Below are 19,675 nucleotides of genomic sequence, written 5' to 3'. Positions count from 1 at the left end.
GAGCACTCTCACCACTGCCCCAATCCTGCTCCTCTGATTTTGTGTATAGGTGCAATTTAATTGATTACAAAGTAAAGAAAGGAGATGGAGAAATAAAGAAAGGGGTGAGAATGATGTAGAAAACGAAGGAGGAAGTAAAGGAATAATAAAGGCAGTGCTTAGGATGGTGAGACAAAGTTTCCTTTTTGTTAAAATTGTCATTGTTATCATCATTATTATTAATTATTGTTATTTTCTTCTTTGACAGATGGTTCAATTTTGAGAAAGTGGTTCAAGCTTTAAACGGAAACCATACGTTTTACTTGAATATCAAATATCTTCAAGCCATTGTCAAGGAGGTGTGCTTTGTTAAAGACGAGACTGAGCTTGGTGTAATGCTGGATTTCTATCATGACCTTGGTGTGGTAGTAAAACATGGCAGTACAGTTGTCCTGCAGGCTCAGTGGCTGATTGACTTATTCAAACAACTGATTACTATTCCACGTTATGAGGAAGTGGTAAGAAATGTTTCATTTTTCTGTTCACACTGAATGAATTTCAAAGCTGCTTGAGTTAGAGCATTCAGCTTTTAGTGCAAAAGACAAGATACAGAAAATGCCACACCAATATTTGCAAATTGTTGGAAAAATAGATTAAGAACCCATATCCTTTATACTACAAGTAACACTTTTACAATTAAATGGAAACAATACATGTAATTGTTTTTTTTTTTTTTTTTTATGTAAACTGTTATTTTTATTATTGTCATTATTATCAAAAAAATAATAATAATAATACACTCCGCTTATTTAAAATCACCTAAAATATTTACAAAAGTTTGATAAAAACCCTAAAAATCAAAAAACACATCAAAATGTCCATCAGAAGCTAAGAAAAACACACCTCATCTACGTTTACTTCTCGAGGTTTTCGATAATAATAAAGATGATAATAATAATGATAATAAAAATGATTGTAGTGATAACAATGATAACAGTAATTTTAAGTCTCTTGATAAAGGAAATGCAAAGTCTTCAAAAGTTCAACGCAAAAGAATAAGAAAAATTTACTATAAGAATTATAAAAGTAATCTATAACTGATGAGTTTAAGGAAGTCTTGCTCGACCCTTCTCTACTTCCAGATGCCTGTCTTTTATGTATAAGTTCCTCCTTCTCGGGGTTCTAGATCCCCTTAGACATACGAGCACGCTCCTCAAAATTGCAAAGGACACTTTCGCTCTGACCCATGAAATTGTTGTGGCGTAGCTCTCTTGCCTTTTTGCAGACAATAGCTCAGCTAATCTTGAGTGGTACCTCAGGCATTCGTCAGCCATCCCCCCGTCGTTGTAAATACCAGTGGGGTGAAAGTGCCCTGCTCTACTTCTGTTGCACGGGAGTTGTATTTTTGCTTCTTTTCATTTTCATGAATCCTGTAAATCTGCTTGGGGCTAAGATCTCTGTATGAGTCTGCGTTGGGATGACACACCCTTATATCGAAAAAAGCAGCCCTCTGTCACTCCTAGAAACCCCTACAGTGGACGTCGAGGCGTGCGTCAGGGGCTTGGTTAGTCCCTCTGGCAAATTCTTCGCCTGTAATAGGTTGTAAAGCCGGTTCCACCTCCACATCGTAACAAACCATGTCGAGCAGCTCGGCCTGTAGATCGCGTATTTCATTGTGACGCTGAATGACTGAGCCTCCACGCTGGCAGATCATCGCGTGATCCACTGTAAGCAAGCTCCCACAAACACATACTGATGGATTATCGGGTATTGGCCAATCATATTGAAGCCTCATAGCGTCCCAAAATTCCCGCTTGTTGAGATCAAAATCCATGTCTTTGAGAGGAATAACTGTAAGCCAGTTGGATGCGCCTTTTTCACGGGCCAGGTCTACGGCTCTCTGTATCTTGTCTGGTAATATGGCCTTCACCTCCTCGAGCTTTTCTTTTAGTCTATCATCCTTCTCTCTCCGGGTGACGTATACTAGTCGTTGTACCTCGGCCTCTTCTGGGGTCTCATGGGATTGCGCCTCTATTTTGCCTACAAGTGGAGCGCTTACCCTAACAGACGCTGAATACTCCGCATCCGCAGTATCAGATGGATTAATGAGCCCAAGGCCTCTCATACGCACTGGTAATGCTACCAGACTACGCTCTTCCTCAGAACAGTTACGTTCTGTGAGCGACGGTATAAGTACATCCGAGATTGTATGCTCTAAAGGCTGCAGTAGGTTCTCAATATCCAGCAGTGCTCTCATAAAGTACGTCCACCAGTGTCGAAGCCCAAATGTGAATGCGGCGTAACTAGCTTGTGGCTGAGATCTTGCAAACTCCGCAACCCCGTCACTTCTTTCACCCACTCTTCTACCGTGCTACCCACATATTGCTCAAGATAAGACCGAGAGCCCAGCACAGCGCCAAGGTGTTTGCGTCCCTCGGTGGTGATGTTGATACCAGTCCCTGAAAACATTTCCTTCGCGTGGCCTTCCCTTTCCGGCTTAACAACAACACAGCACTTCTTGGAGTTAGGATAGTATCCAAGGGCCGGACCAGCCTCTCAACTCATCCCACCATTGCTTAACCTTTTCTAGGGATCCTGCTCCTGTAACGTCATCCGCGAACCAGCATTGTTTTGCAGTACTTCGATTTTGAAGCAACGACATTAACGGTTGTATACTAATTGCATACATTGACATAGCTAAGGGGTCTCTCTGTGTGGTTCCTTCTGCAGATTTAAGCTCACTACCACCAACCACAAAAAGGTGCGCAGGAACTCGATAAGTGTTAGTTACATAGATGGCGATCAATGGGCATAGCACTCAGATGTTGTTAAGCGTGGCCGCTCTGTTTAGTGAATTGAAGGCGTTAGAGGCGTCAACTAGTAAGGCAGCATCAGTTTCACCGCCTTCAAAGATATTGCGCATAGCATGTATTGCGGCTTCCTTGCCACTCCTCTGACCAGCGCAGACCTGCGTGGCCCCACTAGCGTTTATCACATCCTGTTTTGTGACTCTTGTGACGCATTTGCCAATTATTCTTCTAATCACCTCGCCCACACCAATTGGGCGCACCTCACCGTTACCCTTGTCAAGCGGAATAAGGCGACAGGCCACGATAGGTTCAATGGTCAGCGGGACAACAAATTCCGTGCACAGTCTTCTTGTGAGTGTAGCTATAGACTCACATAGGTTGACACTTGATCTGTTAAAAGACTTGCATGCCAAGATCCTCTTGAAGCCATTGGTGTCCACACCCGAGGGGCTGCTAGACCCCTTAGTTCTTAATGCAGCTTCTCTCACAAGCTCTCCATTAATTCCTTGAAACACCAAGTCAGGCATATCTTCCACAGGCCCGAACAACATCGACCCTAGCTTGGCCCTCTACGCATCAGGGTGTTTTTCTCTCAGTTGTCTCACAACATCGCTGGTCAGCGGTAATACTCCTCCGCTATCATCCTGACTGAGATATCGCAGGGCCGAATTAATCTGACCCTCCATGACCAACTTTGCAAAAATGCGTGCTCTATTTGGTGGATCATTCTTGTTCGACTTTAATAAGCGCCGTTGGATTATTCTCCCTTCGCGTAATAGGGACTCAATCTGGCCATTTCTCCACAGTATTAATCGTTTCTCAAGACATTCTTGATGTTCCTTTGCTTTCGATCTCTGACCAGGCTTTTGTCAAGGCTTAACAATAATAATAATTATTATTGTTACTACTATTAAGCAATAATAATAATGATTATTGTTACTATTATTAGGCTTAAAAAATTTTCCTGCAATTCTCTAAAATCTAGATTTGGTTATCATGGGAGAACACCTTTACAATTAAAGGCCCATTTCCATCCGAGATCCTTTGCAGTCATTTGTTTTTGTTTTGGAATCGCGCTATTGTTAAATGGCGAACTCTGATAGTCATTCACAAACACTATTAAAAAGAAAAACAAAGATTTGGTGAAGAACACAATAAACAAATTTGCAGCTAAATATTTGAGACTGAAAAATCATAAATCGAGTCTGGGTATAAAACTTGTACAAAGCTTACTTGATGTTGAAGGAAATTGTTCGGCTCAGCACTAAATAAAATTTAAACAAATAACCAATAGTGGCCAAAACTGATTTACTTTACGCATTTCAATTATAGAAGAATCACTTCTACAAATGAGATCGCTTACATACATATCTCAGGATCTCAAGTAAAAATCAGTCAAATAATTATTCTAGTCGGATGCTCTAACCACTGAGCTACTGGAGACTCTATGGTGAGCAAGGGTCAATTTGTGGGCCTCGACTGGAACCGCATCACGCGGCTACACAGCCAAGTATTGGTAAGCACCTGTGAAACTCACTAACAGCATCACGCTGTCACATTAAGGCTTATCAAGATGCGGCCAACCAACCTCCAAAGTGAGCATGTAAAGATGAAACAATTTTTAGTGTAATAGAAAAATCTGAGCCCCAGATGGGACTTGAACCCACGACCCTCCGTGATCTAAAACTAGCAAATTGACCCTTGCTCACCATAGAGTCTCCAGTAGCTCAGTGGTTAGAGCATCCGACTAGATCACACAGGGTCGTGGGTTCAAGTCCCATCTGGGGCTTGGATTTTTCTATTACACTAAAAATTGTTTCATTTTTACATGCTCACTTTGGAGGTTGGTTGGCCGCATCTTGATATGCCTTAATGTGACAGCGTGATGCTGTTAGTGAGTTTCACAGGTGCTTACCAATACTTGGCTGTGTAGCCGCGCGATGCGGTTCCAGTCAAGGCCCACAAATTGACCCTTGCTCACCATAGAGTCTCCAATAATTATTCTCACCTCGAAAAAATCTCTCCGTAGTCTCTAGTTCCATCGTAGGAACAATGCAGTAACATTTCTGCAAAAGCACTGTCTGTAGTGTTACAGAAACCCATGGTTGTTTTCCTTGCCCTCCATAAATTATACAGAGACTCTCGAAGTCGAATAACCTTTGCCGAGCCGGGCAGACTCGGCCTTCCTCTAGACCGCTTCTTCGGCGGCATCAACTTTTCAAATGACGTTTTTCACCGTCATACATGTAAGAATTAAAAACTATTTACTGATATGGATACTACGATAGTTTGTTGCTCTCACATGATTCAAGATGGAACTTTGAAAGTCCTAATTAGTAAGATGGAAGAAGATATCAAAGCGATTCCGCAACTACAAGGAAAATAGCGTATTTTTCATATATGAAAAATGATCCGGGCGCGCAAGGCATCTCAGTTGGAAATGGGCTTTTTAATGGAAACATGATTGTTTTGTTTAGGAGACAAGAATACTCAATGAAACCGGTCAGAATGCAGTCAAGTTGTCCTAACTTTTTCATTTAATCATTTTATAGCCACTTTGATCCTTATTTAAGAAAGCAAACAACATCACAACCAAACTTGCTTAACAATGCTATTGCTGTAATATACAAATTAAATGGTGACTGTAAAATTGTTGCTTGCAACTCTTGATAATTACCGTAAAGTTACACTGTTGACCTTTTGCTATTCATTGGTGCGAATGCAAACTCTTAGACGCTTGAAATACGATATAAGCTATTTCGCATCATTCCGTCATCAGGTGGACGAATTTATTGTTGTTTGTTTATTTAGGGCCTAGAATCCAGGCTCCTTCAGAAATGGAAACATTTAGAGGAAACAGGAATCCTGTGCATGGAACTTGTCCGTCATGTATTCTCAAAGTTTATTAAGGAAGATTCTGTAGCTGAAAAGGACATCTTAGACATGATGGAGCATTTTGGTCTTGTTGCTAAGTTTGTAACATCAACGCAGAATTCTGTGCAGTATTTTGTTCCAGCCCAGCTTAAATCATTACCGAAAGATCAAGATCTTTGTAAATGGGAAGCATCAACCTCTGATCCATGTCCGTTGTATCTTGACTTTTTAAATGGTTTTGTTCCCCATGGAATTTTTTACCAGCTTGTCTCTCGTTGCATCAGTTGGTGCTCGGAAAATGGATTCAAACGACTACCCACCCTGTATTGCCATGCAGCCAGGTTCTTTATCGTGAAAAATTTCATTCATCCGTTAACCCTTCTCTGCAAGAAGCGATATATCAAGATTATCTTGAAGCACAGAGAACCAGTCAGTGAAGAATGTTTTGCTGAGGGAAGAGAAGTTGCGAAAGATTTGCGAAATTTTCTAAAAAGTACGTTGCAAGATATGGCTCAGCAAATTCCCTGGCGAGGCAATTTGAAGTATGAGCTGTGCGTCGAATGTCCCTTTTGCCCAATAGCGAGAAAACCCTGTCAGAACCATGGCAAGATATCCTGTACCCATGAAGAGTGTTTTTGTCTTCTTAACATGGCAGCGGCAGAACGATTGCTTTGTGAAAAAAGCTTCTGTGATAAAGTACCCACGATTCCTGGTCTAGATGAATGGTTTTCCATGGTAAGTCGTCGTGTATAATAGTGTCCATTCCAAATAAGTCAATTTTAAGACGTTATGATAAATTTGGCCCAGCAAGAATTGAGAAGGTTGCACGATAGCATAGTGTTTATCTGTCGATATCGCATCAGTGTGTTTTCTGTCTTGATTTTATTGCACAGGAGGACAAGAATGTCAAGAAAAGGGAAGAAACTCTATCTCGTGGAGGTAAGAGAATCGTGACTTTTGGAAATGAGAAAAGGCAACAGTGCTTCGTGCTGGGTGCAGTCTATTTGGTTACCATGCAACTAAAAATATTTTTTTTCAAACGACTAAATTTCCACTATCCCATTATCTTTGCAAGGTATTGATTTAGTTATGAGGTTTGCCACTGTGTACTTTGATGCAAATTTGAAGATTTCTGTTCATCTTCTTTTTTATTGTTTACAGCACCCATGTCACTGTTTACTTAAAAACGTCAAATTGAAGAATTGGCTGTTTTCTTGTTCAGAGTAAGGAATTTAGAAAGTCAATTCAAAAGACATGATCAATTTGTAGAACTGTTGTCAAGTGGAAGCTTTCCACCTTGAGTGCAACATGAAATGAAAAGATGTAAAGGGTTAAAAGTTGTATTGGTATGTTTGATTATTATTTGATTAATTAAGTAATAATTGATAATTATTTAACTATTAATTACTTAGTAAGGTTTACTTTGTCTTTTGTAGTACCCCATGAGATCAAAGGTCTAGGACTACGAGCAAAACAGGCATATGAAAATGCACTTCGGATTGGAAAAGTCAAGGTCTACCGTGCTCGAATCATGCTGATTGGCCAGGATCGTGCTGGAAAAACAAGTCTCAAAAAGTCCCTCTTAGGTTTGCCATTTGATGCTGAAGAGCAGAGTACTGTTGGAATTGAAGTAGACCTTTCATCATTCAAAGTTGATGTTGATCAGATAACGAATTGGCAACGCACTGCTAAGAAGGAAGGTGTATCTCAGTTTGCAAAGGAGCTGGCAAGAATAGTGGCCGGTGACCTAAAAAATGAAGAAGCAAAGATGGATTTGACGCCTCAAAGTGAACTAAAAGAGACAAGATCTCACAAAACTCAGGGTGGTGAACTGCATATTCCAAACACTGTATGTAACAAGTGATTTAAAAGCTTTTTCAATAATCCTTAAATCATTATCTCCCAGGAAATTGAAGTTGTGACCAGAAAGTTTGTGATCTGCTGCTTCAAAGCCGATAGTCTAAGACCCCTCCTTGGTCACTGCAATTTCTGCCTCGTCATAAATATATATATATATAGAGAGATATATATGTATTCGTAAAACAGTACTCAATACATTAAATGTAGAGTGAAGTATGTATATCTTATTAACCAAGCGCGAGGGCCGTACTGGGAGAATATCGGTCCCGAGCAAGCTTCGCTAATAAGAGATTTACTATACGACTGAAGTTCAAAGGGACACAAGTGCGGTATCATTCAGGACCATTGGGGACAGTGCCCGGTCCAATACTGAGAGAATATTGACCGGCAATAGAGCATTTTGATTGGTTGATTTTAGTTATTGGCCCTCTGACTGCCCAAGTTGTGTAATAAATGTATGTATGTATTTATGTATATATATTTATTAAAAACTGGATCATTGGATAATGCAATTCAAGACTTTTTATTGGTTTAGTCATTATGGTATATGAGCCAATATACCATAATCTACAAATATGGTAAGCCTACAGGTCAGCTAAAAATTAAAAGGGAGCTAAACATTTTAATAAAATGTAATAATTTAATCTAATGTTTTTAATAAAACAATTATTCCACTCGCGCTTGTTGGATATGAGATGATTATAGCCAACTTGGTGCTACGTGCCTCGTCGCCTATCTATCATCTCGTATCCAACGCGTGCTTTGGGAGTAATAATTCTTAAATATAACTGTATGCATGACAGAATTCCCATTTGGCTTTCAGGAATTTGCCACCATAGATCTATCCAGAAATGAATCTCACAAAACCAAAGAACATAATACATTGGCCAGTCATCATTCTGCACCCAAAACACCTCACTCGAAGAGCAAGTCTTCTAGTCACCACATGGGAAAATCTAAACACCATGAGTCTCAATTAAGGATTGATGCATCAACACCTCCAGAGGAATTTACTGAATACCTTATTCAGTATTTGAAAGGTTTAAATCTGCAGAGCGATTGCTCACCTACGGAACCAGTTGTAGATGTTGATGTATGGGACCTAGCTGGTCAGTATCTCTATTATGCCTCGCATCCAGTGTTTTTTTCCTTCCGAGCACTGTATCTATTGGTTTGCAATCTTAGCAAAGGATTAAACAAAACTGCAGAGCCATATGTTAGACAAGGTATCCATGACATACGTTTGGAAAATCCAAATGGAGAAACCAACTTGGAAAATCTTTTATCATGGTTAGTTTCAGTTGATGCGATCAGCCCAACACAACAAGAAGCAGGAGAGAAGGAACCTCCATATGTGCGACCTCCAGTGTTGATGGTTGGAACACATGCTGACAAACCATTTCAGGACATTGAAGAAATGAACATTCAAATTCAGAAGGAACTTTCTGGAAAGGACTTCGGAAGACATGTGATCACCCAATATTTCTCTATAGACAACACCCAGTCATCCTCAAATGCTGGAGTTATTAAACTTCGAGAGGAAATATTGAAAGTGTTGAAGGAGGAGCCTTATATGGGAGAAGAGGTCCCTGTAAGGTACTGTGGCCACTATAAGAACACTGACTGATTCACTATTGATCAAAAGCAATACCATTATTTTTATTGCCAATCACCTTACTGGATAGCAGCAGTGATTTGAAATGAATTCAACTGTGGCTTTCACTGCTTCAGACTAAAGCTAACAAAGATGATCAATGGAGAGTTTAGATTGAATCCATAGTTCAGTTCCTATAATTAGTGGCAGCTTTGTGAGAACCCTGATAATAGTAGTTGAATTTACACTGTTAGGTTACCGGTAGTTACTGTGTTAGTTTGCCAATTCTCCTGGATTATGGGGAACATATGTAGTGATTCCCAGTATGTGAGAGTGGACCAGAATGAATTGCCCAATTAGCAATTTAATTTGGAGGGGGGAGAATGTGATGTGCAAATACACATCTCCCGATTTCAGATGTTCAGAATTTTTTTATTTATCCGCAATATTTCCAATCATCTCTATTGGTGCATGTACAGTGGCCGTGGGGGGATAACATGGAATGGGATGAGATTTAGCATAGGACATTCCACAAGGTGGCTCCTCTTGTCCACAGTTTCCAGGTTGAATTGAAATTTCAAATGTTTGTTTTTTGTGGAGAGAGGAAAATGGAAGGACCTAGAGGAAAACCTAACCCACCTGAAACACCAGATCTGAGATTTGAGCCTGCAGGGCCACAGGGGTGGGGGGGGGGGGGGGGGTGAGTACTTTCACCACTGCCCCAATCCTGCTCCTCTGATTTTGTGTATAGGTGCAATTTAATTTATTACAGAGTAAACAAAGGAGATGGAGAAGTGAAGAAAGGGGCGAGGAATGATGTAGGAAAGGAAGGAGGAAAGCATAGGAATAATAAAGGCAGTGCTTAGGATAGTGAGACAAAGTTTCCTTTTTGTTAAAATTGTCATTGTTATCATCATTATTATTAATTAATGTTATTTTCTTCTTTGACAGATGGTTCAATTTTGAGAAAGTGGTTCAAGCTTTAAATGGAAACCATACGTTTTACTTGAATATCAAAGATCTTCAAGCCATTGTCAAGGAGGTGTGCTTTGTTAAAGACGAGACTGAGCTTGGTGTAATGCTGGATTTCTATCATGACCTTGGTGTGGTAGTAAAACATGGCAGTACAGTTGTCCTGCAGGCTCAGTGGCTGATTGACTTATTCAAACAACTGATTACTATTCCACGTTACGAGGAAGTGGTAAGAAATGTTTCATTTTTCTGCTCACATTGAATGAATTTCAAAGCCACTTAAGCTAGGGCATTCAGCTTTAGTCAATGTAAAAGACAAAATTAAAAAAATACCACGCCAATATTTGCAAATTTTTTGAACAAATAGATTAAGAACCCATTTCCTCTATACTCCTTGCTATTCGAAACTTTTAACCCTTACAATGAAATGGAACAATACATGTAATTGTTTTTTATTGTAAACTTTTATTGTTGTTATTATCATTATTAGCAAAAAATTAATAGTAGTAATTGTAAGTATTATTGTTACTATTATTAGGCTCAAAAAAATTATTCCTGTGATTATCTGAAATCTAGAGTTGGTTATTATGGGAGAGCACTTTTACAATTAAATGGAAACAATGATCGTTTTGTCTAGGAAACAAGAATACCTGATGAAACTGGTCAGAATGCAGTCAAGTTTTACTAACCTTCTAATTTTATCATTTTATAGCCCTTTTGATCCTTATTTAAGAAAGCAAACAACATCACAACCAAACTTGATTAAAAATGCTTTTGCTGTTGTATATAAATTAAATGTTGATTGTAAAAGGTTTGCTTGCAACTTTTAATAACAGAGGCAGATCCAGACCTTGAGCTGCGGGAGGGGGGCTTTGCTATTCATGAGTCCAAATGCAAACTCTTAGACGCTTGAAATACGAGATAAGCCATTTCGTATTGTTCCATTATCAGGTACACGAATACATTGTTGTTTGTTTATTTAGGGGCTAGAATCCAGACTTATCAATTACTGGAAATATCTAGAGGACACAGGGATCCTTTGCATGGAACTTGTCCGTCATGTGTTCTCAAAGTTTATTAAGGAAGATTCTGTAGCTGAAAAGGACATCTTAGACATGATGGAGCGTTTTGGTCTTGTTGCTAAGTTTGTAACATCAAAGCAGGAGCCTGTGCAGTATTTTGTTCCAGCGCAGCTTAAATCATTACCGAAAGATCTTTGTGAAATGGACGATCCATGTCCGTTGTATCTTGACTTTTTAAATGGTTTTGTTCCCCATGGAATTTTTTACCAGCTTGTCTCTCGTTGCATCAGTTGGTGCAAACGACCACCCACCCTGTATTGCTATGCAGCCAGGTTCTTTATCGAGAAAAAGTTTATTCATCCGTTAACCCTTCTCTGCAAGAAGCGATATATCAAGATTATCTTGAAGCACAGAGAACCAGTCAGTGAAGAATGTTTAGCTGAAGGAAGAGAAGTTAAGAAAGATTTGCGAAATTTTCTAGAAAGTACGTTGCAAGATATGGCTCAGCAAATTCCCTGGCGAGGCAATTTGAAGTATGAGCTGTGCGTCAAATGTCCCTTTTGCCCAATAGAGAGAAAACACTGTCAGAACCATGGCAAGATATCCTGTACCCATGAAGAGTGCTTTTGTCTTCTTAAGATGGCACCAGCAGAACGACTGCTATGTGGAAAAAGTCTCTGTGATAAAGTACCCACGATTCCTGGTCTAGAAAAATGGTTCTCAATGGTAAGTTGTCATGTATTCATGTAATGGTGTCCATTTCATCTAAGCAATGAGTCATTCTTAAGACATTATCATACATCTGGCCCTGCAAGGTGGAAAGACTAAGCTGCTCGATAACATAGTGCTTATGTATCCATATCTGCAACATTGTCTTTATCTTACTGTACAGGAGGACGAGAATGTCAAGAATGGGGAGGAAACTTTTTCTCGTGGAGGTAAGAAAGTCGTAACTTTTTTTAAATAAAAAAAACCTCCAAACGGTCTCAGCTCCAAGCTGAGACTGGAAACCATTTTACGAATCTAGGTCGCCAAATGACGGCCTTGAAAAGAGTTGAGCTAAGAGCGCTGAATTCAGTTTGTAAAGGAAGGGGGAGCATATCATTTTTATTTTTGATTCCATGTCGTTTGTCCCTTTATCTGGTGCTTAGTTCAGTAATTACTGTTGTTGAGATTGAACGTTTCATGGAAACTGTTATCTGATATTTTTAAACTTGACTAGTTGCAAGTTGCCAAATGTCTTTTACGACGCATTCAATCACAGTGACAGAGTCACAAGTGCTGTATTTTTTTAACAGACACTTCCACCTCTTTCTCTCTGAAATCTGGAACTCCTTCATATAATGAACTCCAACACCTTGCCCGTGAGATTCACGAATCATGGCAGGCACTTGGACGACAGCTGAAATTGTCTGAAGCAAATATGTTTTGTATTAATCGTGAAGAAGTGGATGTATATGAGAAATGTTACAGAATGCTACGAAAGTGGGTAGAAGCCTTTGGTTTTGTTGCTAATTATAAAACCTTGGCTCGAGCCTTGGAACATGAAGCCATTAAAAGAGGAGACCTTGCACGTCAATACTGTTACAATGAGGCAGTGACTCCACAAATTTGCCAAGGTGATTTCAGTCTATTGATTATTTAAATTGTATGTATTCACTAATAAATTTCTTCTAATGCTGGTAAATTTGTATATTATACGTAGAGGACAGCGATGGTTCGGGAATTTGAGATTTTCTTCGGTAAGTTTAGGTAATACTCTAATGCAAATGCAGTTACTTTTTAATTTAGCTAGTTTTGGCAGTGTGGTAACCAATGCAGATATGATGATCAAGCAAATGATTATATCCAAATAATTTCTTATAGATGGATATTTTTCAGTGGCTTGGGAGAACACGGCCTCGCTTAAAGGTGGAACGCCTTCACAAGTTGATCTCGAACACCTTGCCAATGATATTTTTGATTGCTGGAAGGTACTAGGACGACAGTTGAGGCTGGAGGAACCAAAACTGTCCAGCATTGACCGAGAAGAACCAGACACCTTCGAAAAGTGTTATAAAATGCTTAGAAAATGGAAGGCATGTAACGGTTCTGCAGCTGACTTTAAGGCCCTTGCTCAAGGCTTAGAACATCCCCTCGTTCAAAGAAAAGATCTTGCCCACAGGTATTGCTACATCGTAAAGGACACTGAACAAGGTAAGAAGAGAATTACGTACATGTAAGTGAACTTGTTGTTTGGATTATGTCCCCCCATCCCTCCTAGTCAGGATTACGAAAGAGAACTTCGCTAGACTCATTTCAGTAAATAACTTATTTCAGTTGCAGTTTACTTAAGGCAATGAAAAGAAATTTCAGTCTTGAGGACTTAGTAACATCAAAATGTAGTTGATAGTGTATTCCTACATAAATGATTGGGAGAAACTTAGCCGTGATCTTTAATATCCAGTACTTTTTTGGAACGAATTAGAGTGAAGATTTAAGGATCTGACGTAAATTGCAACCCATGGTAATTTAGATGTGAACATTCTTTGTTGAAAGTGGATTAGAGTGTGGGCGATGAGATGTTTTTTCTCCCTTGCAGTAGCACAAGTGTCTCCAACTGGCTTGAACATTCGTACCACAAGTCGATATGTTGAGAGAAGTAACCCATTGAGGGATCTAGAGATCGCTGCATTAGGAAAGGGTTTTGAAGTGTTTCCCAATCAAGGACAAGGAAATTGTCTGTTCCATGCCTTGTCAGATCAACTTGACATTGTCATAGGAATCAAAATCGAACAGAGTGAAGTACGACGAACCTTGGTGCAGTACCTCAGGAACAACCCAACAACGGTAAACTCGTGTTAGCTTAAAATGTTATATTTCGGCCTTTTAAGTGATATAATAAGGGTTCATTATCTGAGATTAACACATTCAGTTACAGTTACATATAAACACGCAATGACTGTTTTCAAGTGTTTGAATCGCATTATCGCAAAAGTGAGATAAACTTGAGAACAACTGTCATTAAGACTGTAATGTTTAACTGGAGTCTACTCTAACCAAATCCCCCCATTCATACCATTTCTTTTCTTCTTTTCATATGTTTGAGTTATTTGAATTCTTTGTTGCAGCCTGATGGCACAGACCTTTTCTGCTTTGTCCATGACTGTCATTCATGGGAGGATTACCTCACAAAGATGCAGCAAGATGGGACTTGGGGCGATCACTTGATTCTTCGTGCTGCAGCAAACTATTATAAAACAAGGATACGTGTAATAAGTAATTTGCCCTCTACCGATAACACAACTATCACGCCAGATCAGAGAGGTGAATACAGACACCTCCTTGTGTTAGGGCATGTACATGAGTTGCATTACGTCAGTCTGAGGCCAATAGAAGGTAAGTAGAACCCCCAACACAAAGATTCCATGAGATGGGGGGGGGGGGAGAGGAGGGGTAGAAATATTCAGGGGGGAAAAAACTTGTCATTTACGATGGCCCTTGCAGTGCCACGTGTGCTTTTATTGCGAAAGTTTGGACAACAATCCCTATATGAGGGAATTCTCCCCACTAGCTGCTACATATTTCCTTGCAAATTGGTCAGGAAAATTTGGTGTTCAATCAAGGTATAAACTACAACCAGATAAGTTTGAGTATTCTCATTACCTGTTTGCTGGGTCATGTATGGATATTATAGGGAGAAGTTACTCATTGATCGCTTCTGAAAGTATAAGAATTAAAATGCCTCATTTCCTCGTTTGTGATTTAGGTCACTCAGAAAAGAGAAAACTCGAGGATAAAGAAACTCTCGATGAGAAGAACAGACCTGCTAAATTACCAAGAGCAGAAAGACTCCCCAACGAAGGTAGGAGAAACTAGAGTCATTTAATTGATTTTCAAAGATTTTCTATTATCTCATAACTGTAAGCATTACTAAAAAAATGTTTAATGTTAGAGGTAACAACTATACCTCGGCACCGTTAACTTCCTTCTCAAGACAAACTCGTCAATTACTTTAGACAAGTTAAATTTCTTTTGGTTAAAGTGAACCGAGGCTTTCAAAATTAAGTTAAGGAGGATTTAATAGTCAAGAGATGATGAAGAAAATTAGAAACTTTTTGATATTTTTAATTTCAATAACTCATTTAGTAAGGTGATTGGATTGGTTTCAAGTAAGGTAAGCGTTCTTGTAACAGTAATCATGCATTGCACGAAAATTTTCAGACAAAATTTGTTTTGAAAACGTTGCAGACAATATTTTGGATAAAACTCCAGTATCTCCTGGTAATTGATGAAGTTGTCGTATTTCGTGAATTTAAGTAGCTTATGTTTTCAAATGTGATTTTTACAGTTTTTTATCAGAATGTTTTCGCTAGAAATCTTCATTACCATTACCAACAAAATCTTCGCTTAAATTTTTGTTGGGAAAAAACCTTTCGCAAAATTCAAGATTTTTCCTGCCAAAAGGTCAGCACCAAACAAAGTTCACAAGTGCAGACTTTTTCTCCAAAGTTTAAAAGAATGTGGATAACTGTTATTAAGTTATTCCAAGAAGATCATTCTCGCCAGAAGACTCGTTAAGTTTTTAAATTTATTTTGGCCATTTTAAGACACAAACGTTTTATTTAACTTACTAGATGTGATTACCCTCTTCAACAAGTGCATCTGTGCAGTAGATTCGATAAACTCTACGTCGCAAAATAAATTACTTGATCCGTTTGACAACTTTCAAACCTGAGAAGCTGTGGTGACTGTTGAGGAATTTTGCTCTCGGTACACCTAGCTATTATCGACTATTCTCGACTCGCATACTTGGTTTTAGTCAACAGCTCATCTTACCTTGAGTAGCTCAACCAAAAACAGTGGTAGCCGAACCGCAGTCGATTTTTTTTTTGCATTGTTTGACAATTTCCGAAATGTTAGGATACTCTGTAAAGTCTTGCGACGCGGTCCCGAAGACCAATATTTTTCCTTTATTCTGGTTTCGAGTCATTTGGTCCTTACCACATCCAATTCTTTTAATGGATGCCGGGAAGAAAAAAAGTTATTTCCGGTAGCGAAGGAAAATAGACTAGGAAATTCATTTCAGGATATGGGTTTTATGTTTCACTGCGTTAAGCTTCCATCGGTTAAACAGTGGGGAAACCTAAATTTTAATTAACAATAAGCATGAAAAAGAATGCGTTTTTTGGAAGGATGGGTAGATTAGGGAGATTTCTGTTGATGAACCCTTTGGCTGAAAAGTCATACATTTTATGAAAGGCAGTGCAGGTATAAGTGTTCCAATTTGACCCAGAAATTAAAATAATGGTAAACTAGCTATAGAACACCACTTCATTTCTCACATCTCTTTTAAAGTTTGCTAAGATTTTAAAATGAGTTATTTACAAGGCTAAAATATTTACAAAATAAATATGTAACCCTGAGAATTCCCGGAGCGAGTGGCGGGATCAGCACAAGCCTGGACAGCATTGGCCGAGAAAGAACATCGGCAAGAGAGATGGGCCTGTCCCGATTGCGCTGAGCATTTCTTCGGCATTTCTTCGGCACTTTTTCGAATTTGGAGTACTATTTTACATTTCCAGCACTCTAGAGCACTTAATAATTGACTTTTGAGCAGAATTTGAGCATTTTTTCGCTCTTTGGGAAACATTTCAGGACATTATTCACAATTTTCCACATATTAAATGAAACATTTTGTCTTTGAAACGTTTTCAGTAAAGCCGAATAATTCTATTATCATGAGCATAAATTATGAATAATTCCACCTTGTCGCTTGTCTGGCTGACTGTTGTCATGGAATTACACGAGCTTTGATCCTTTTCACCGTGCGAACAGCCGATTTTGATTGGTTCGTGACCTTGAGACGATGATCGAAGTTGTAGTTACATGATTGATTGCATACAGTTCTGTGATGCTGTGTGCTTTAGAAACCATGCTTGACGGATAATAAAGAGTTTTTGTTCGACAAACGTCATAATTTATGGTCACTTCAGTATATTAGAAAATCGAGAGTTACAAGTAAAGTAGTTTGATAAAACAAGGAATATGTATAAACTTCTGTATAAAAAACATAACAGCGAGCAACGTTCGTGCACTATTTCTAAATTTCAAGCACTTTTCAAAGAAATCGAGCATTAATTGAGTACTTTTTTTGCCATGTATTGAGCAATGGACGCTTACATTTTTATGAGCATTAATATTACTCCTTTTAGAATTATTTCGTCGAGCTTTCTCAGTTCGGACGGTTCGTTTCTCAAAGAAATTATCAATTCAACGACAGCAGATTTTCGGTTCTGTCCTCGTGTACCGGTTCACAAGAGCCAATACAAAAGACCAATCAATACACAATAGCTAACCGATAACTCCTAAACAAAGAAAGAACAATGGTAATTCCCTTGTGATCCGGTACACCAGGACAGAACCAGATTTTCTGACTCGCGTGGGCTTTGGCAAGGCACGTGGTCGAAAACCACACGGATTCATCGATTTGTCGTTTTCTTTACGCTGGGAAAAAAATTTCCCAGCATAGTAAGCGCTCCTAGGTTTAATTCTGTATTGTATTGTAAACACTCTCTCAGATATCTTGGACCATTTTTATGGAACAAACTGAAAAAAAAACATCACTGAAATTAGTAGCCTTTCTAGGTTTAAGTTTCATATTAGGCGTAAGGATCTCACTGAACTGATAAATGGTAACAATTGCCCCGCGTGCGTAGTTTGTACCTCTTAGGTTATATAATCTATACTTATTTCTTATCATTAATTAGATTATTCATTTACGTTGTGTCCCCAATTAGAGTCAGCTAATTACATTGACACGAATAAAGTTTATCATCATCATCATCATCGTGCCAGTCCCACTCTACTCTGCGGGGGGGGGGGGGGGCGGGAGATAAACTGCTTCGCTTCCGCGCTGCTTGGCTTACATTTTAATAGCGGAACCACGAACTCAGCGAATTCAGCGATACTCTCAAAATTTCAACAGTGTACGCTAAACATTTACTGCGAAAGGTCACATGGAATACGTTTGTTTGTCAGAGTCGACAAGTTTACCCGTGATCGAGTTGTAATCGTAAAGATGTACAAGAGAAAGGAAGGAGATTTTAGTGCAGTTACGCGGTGAGTTCTAGTTCGTTCAGGTCTTCTGCTACACTCATCATTACTTTTCCATCTCAGTATTGATCTGATAATGAAAGTATTTCCATGTTGACTTATTCATTGGCCTAGGCAAACATAAACAAGTTGTGCGGAGGGGGGGGGGTGGTTGGAATTCATGTTAACCGTGTGGGCTATAACATTTAGGTATGGCTCCGAAACCCTTTCTGGGGCAGATTGCTTTCAATATTCCCTCTTTTGTCAGGAATCGCATACGGCTTTTTATACTCCCTGAAATTAAGGAGTGTTGGGCAAGAGTACCATATACCTTATTGTAGGAAATTAACAATGCATGTAATTAACGCGAATTTCAAAAATTCGCGTTAATTTAATGTATCTTAATTTATCTAATTGTTAATTCAAATGACGTTAATTGAAAGCATCGTTATTTAGACACCTTTATTATAAGCAAAGCTACAATACTCTACGTCACTGTCAGAGTCGGTTGACTCATCATCCTTTAATATTCAGTTCAAAATGTCCTTAGATTCATCAGTGTAGCGATCGTCTTCTCCGAGGGGATAACTCACTTCTTCAACTTTCTTGCGCAAAATGTCTATCGCATTTTTGTCATCCCATTTCACAGTCACCGCAATAGGTATTTCTAGTCCACCTTAAACAAGTGGAGATGGCTTATATTTTATCACGGTGACCTCTCTTTTTAACACGGTGACAGCTTCTCTCTGCAGTGCGTGCCAAATATATCGGCTCGATTCTATTGGAATATGTCCGACAGTAGGAGGAAATATGGTTCCTAGCAATATTGTTTGCTCAGCAACTGCAAACCGGTTGTGTTTGTCTTTCTCTTGCTTAAACGTGAGCTGTTGCTTTAAGATTTCCAGCTTGTGCGATACACGTGATAACCTCTTAAAGCAGTGTTGAATTTCAATGTGGGAATAATTATGCAATATACCGCACGGAAATTCGCGTTAATTAAATGTATGTAAAACATAACTTTTGGAAAATTCGCGTTAATTTTATGAGGCGTAAATTTTGTTCGCGTTATTAACATGCTTCGTTATATTCCTATAATAAGGTAATGTGGTTACTGCCTCCTAGGAGGCAGTAGCCACAAAAATTGTCTTGTTAGGTTTTCTTTGTTATTTTAATTTTGAATCCTTTTCTTAAATTTGATTTATAATCTCTGTCAGTTTCAGAAAAATTTTTAAACAGTGAAGGAAGACTAAAATTACCTCTCTTGATTGTAGTTATGAATTACATGCATTAGTACATTACAATCCATCATAACATTGTACAAATGTGAGCTCAGTCATTGGGAACTCAATTCTTTAGTTGTTGGACCTTGCTCTGATCAATGGTCTGATTTTAATTTTTAGTTTGAGTTATATAAATCTCAAGTGGCTGTGGTCTTTAAGAGGTATTGCCCAACATCCAGTTAATGGAGGCAAGCATATTTACCGGTAAGT

The 19,675-nt window shown here is 38.9% G+C and overlaps 1 protein-coding gene and 1 pseudogene across 11 annotated transcripts in view; one reads left to right on the top strand and one right to left on the bottom strand.

Moving 5' to 3' along the window:
* Positions 1-19,669, top strand: part of LOC111336388 (uncharacterized) — a 31,255-nt gene extending 11,586 nt beyond the window's left edge. For 5 of the 11 annotated variants that reach the window (XM_088748010.1, XM_088748009.1, XM_088748007.1 and 2 more), the window contains 15 exons: positions 248-497; positions 5,601-6,398; positions 6,557-6,602; positions 7,100-7,512; positions 8,347-9,119; positions 10,069-10,318; positions 11,073-11,837; positions 12,004-12,049; positions 12,410-12,730; positions 12,978-13,307; positions 13,693-13,940; positions 14,222-14,489; positions 14,860-14,955; positions 18,132-18,212; positions 19,586-19,669. In XM_088748010.1, the coding sequence (XP_088604136.1) occupies positions 248-497; positions 5,601-6,398; positions 6,557-6,602; positions 7,100-7,512; positions 8,347-9,119; positions 10,069-10,318; positions 11,073-11,837; positions 12,004-12,049; positions 12,410-12,730; positions 12,978-13,307; positions 13,693-13,940; positions 14,222-14,489; positions 14,860-14,955; positions 18,132-18,163 (4,636 nt within the window). In that variant the 3' untranslated portion in view covers positions 18,164-18,212; positions 19,586-19,669. Of the gene's footprint in view, positions 1-247; positions 498-5,600; positions 6,399-6,556; positions 6,603-7,099; positions 7,513-8,346; positions 9,120-10,068; positions 10,319-11,072; positions 11,838-12,003; positions 12,050-12,409; positions 12,731-12,816; positions 12,854-12,977; positions 13,308-13,692; positions 13,941-14,221; positions 14,490-14,859; positions 14,956-18,131; positions 18,213-19,585 lie in introns of those variants that run through there. The other 6 variants (XM_088748014.1, XM_088748012.1, XM_088748013.1 and 3 more) reach the window with 6 other exon arrangements.
* On the bottom strand, positions 504-4,467 carry LOC148739984 (uncharacterized; annotated as a pseudogene).
* Positions 19,670-19,675: the final 6 nt, after the last annotated feature.

Source organism: Stylophora pistillata, chromosome 2 (genome assembly GCF_964205215.1).
Source record: "Stylophora pistillata chromosome 2, jaStyPist1.2, whole genome shotgun sequence".
Taxonomy (NCBI): Eukaryota; Metazoa; Cnidaria; class Anthozoa; order Scleractinia; family Pocilloporidae; genus Stylophora; species Stylophora pistillata.
The sequence above is the reverse complement of the archived record's forward strand: the minus strand, read 5'-3'. Positions and strand labels throughout refer to the sequence as shown.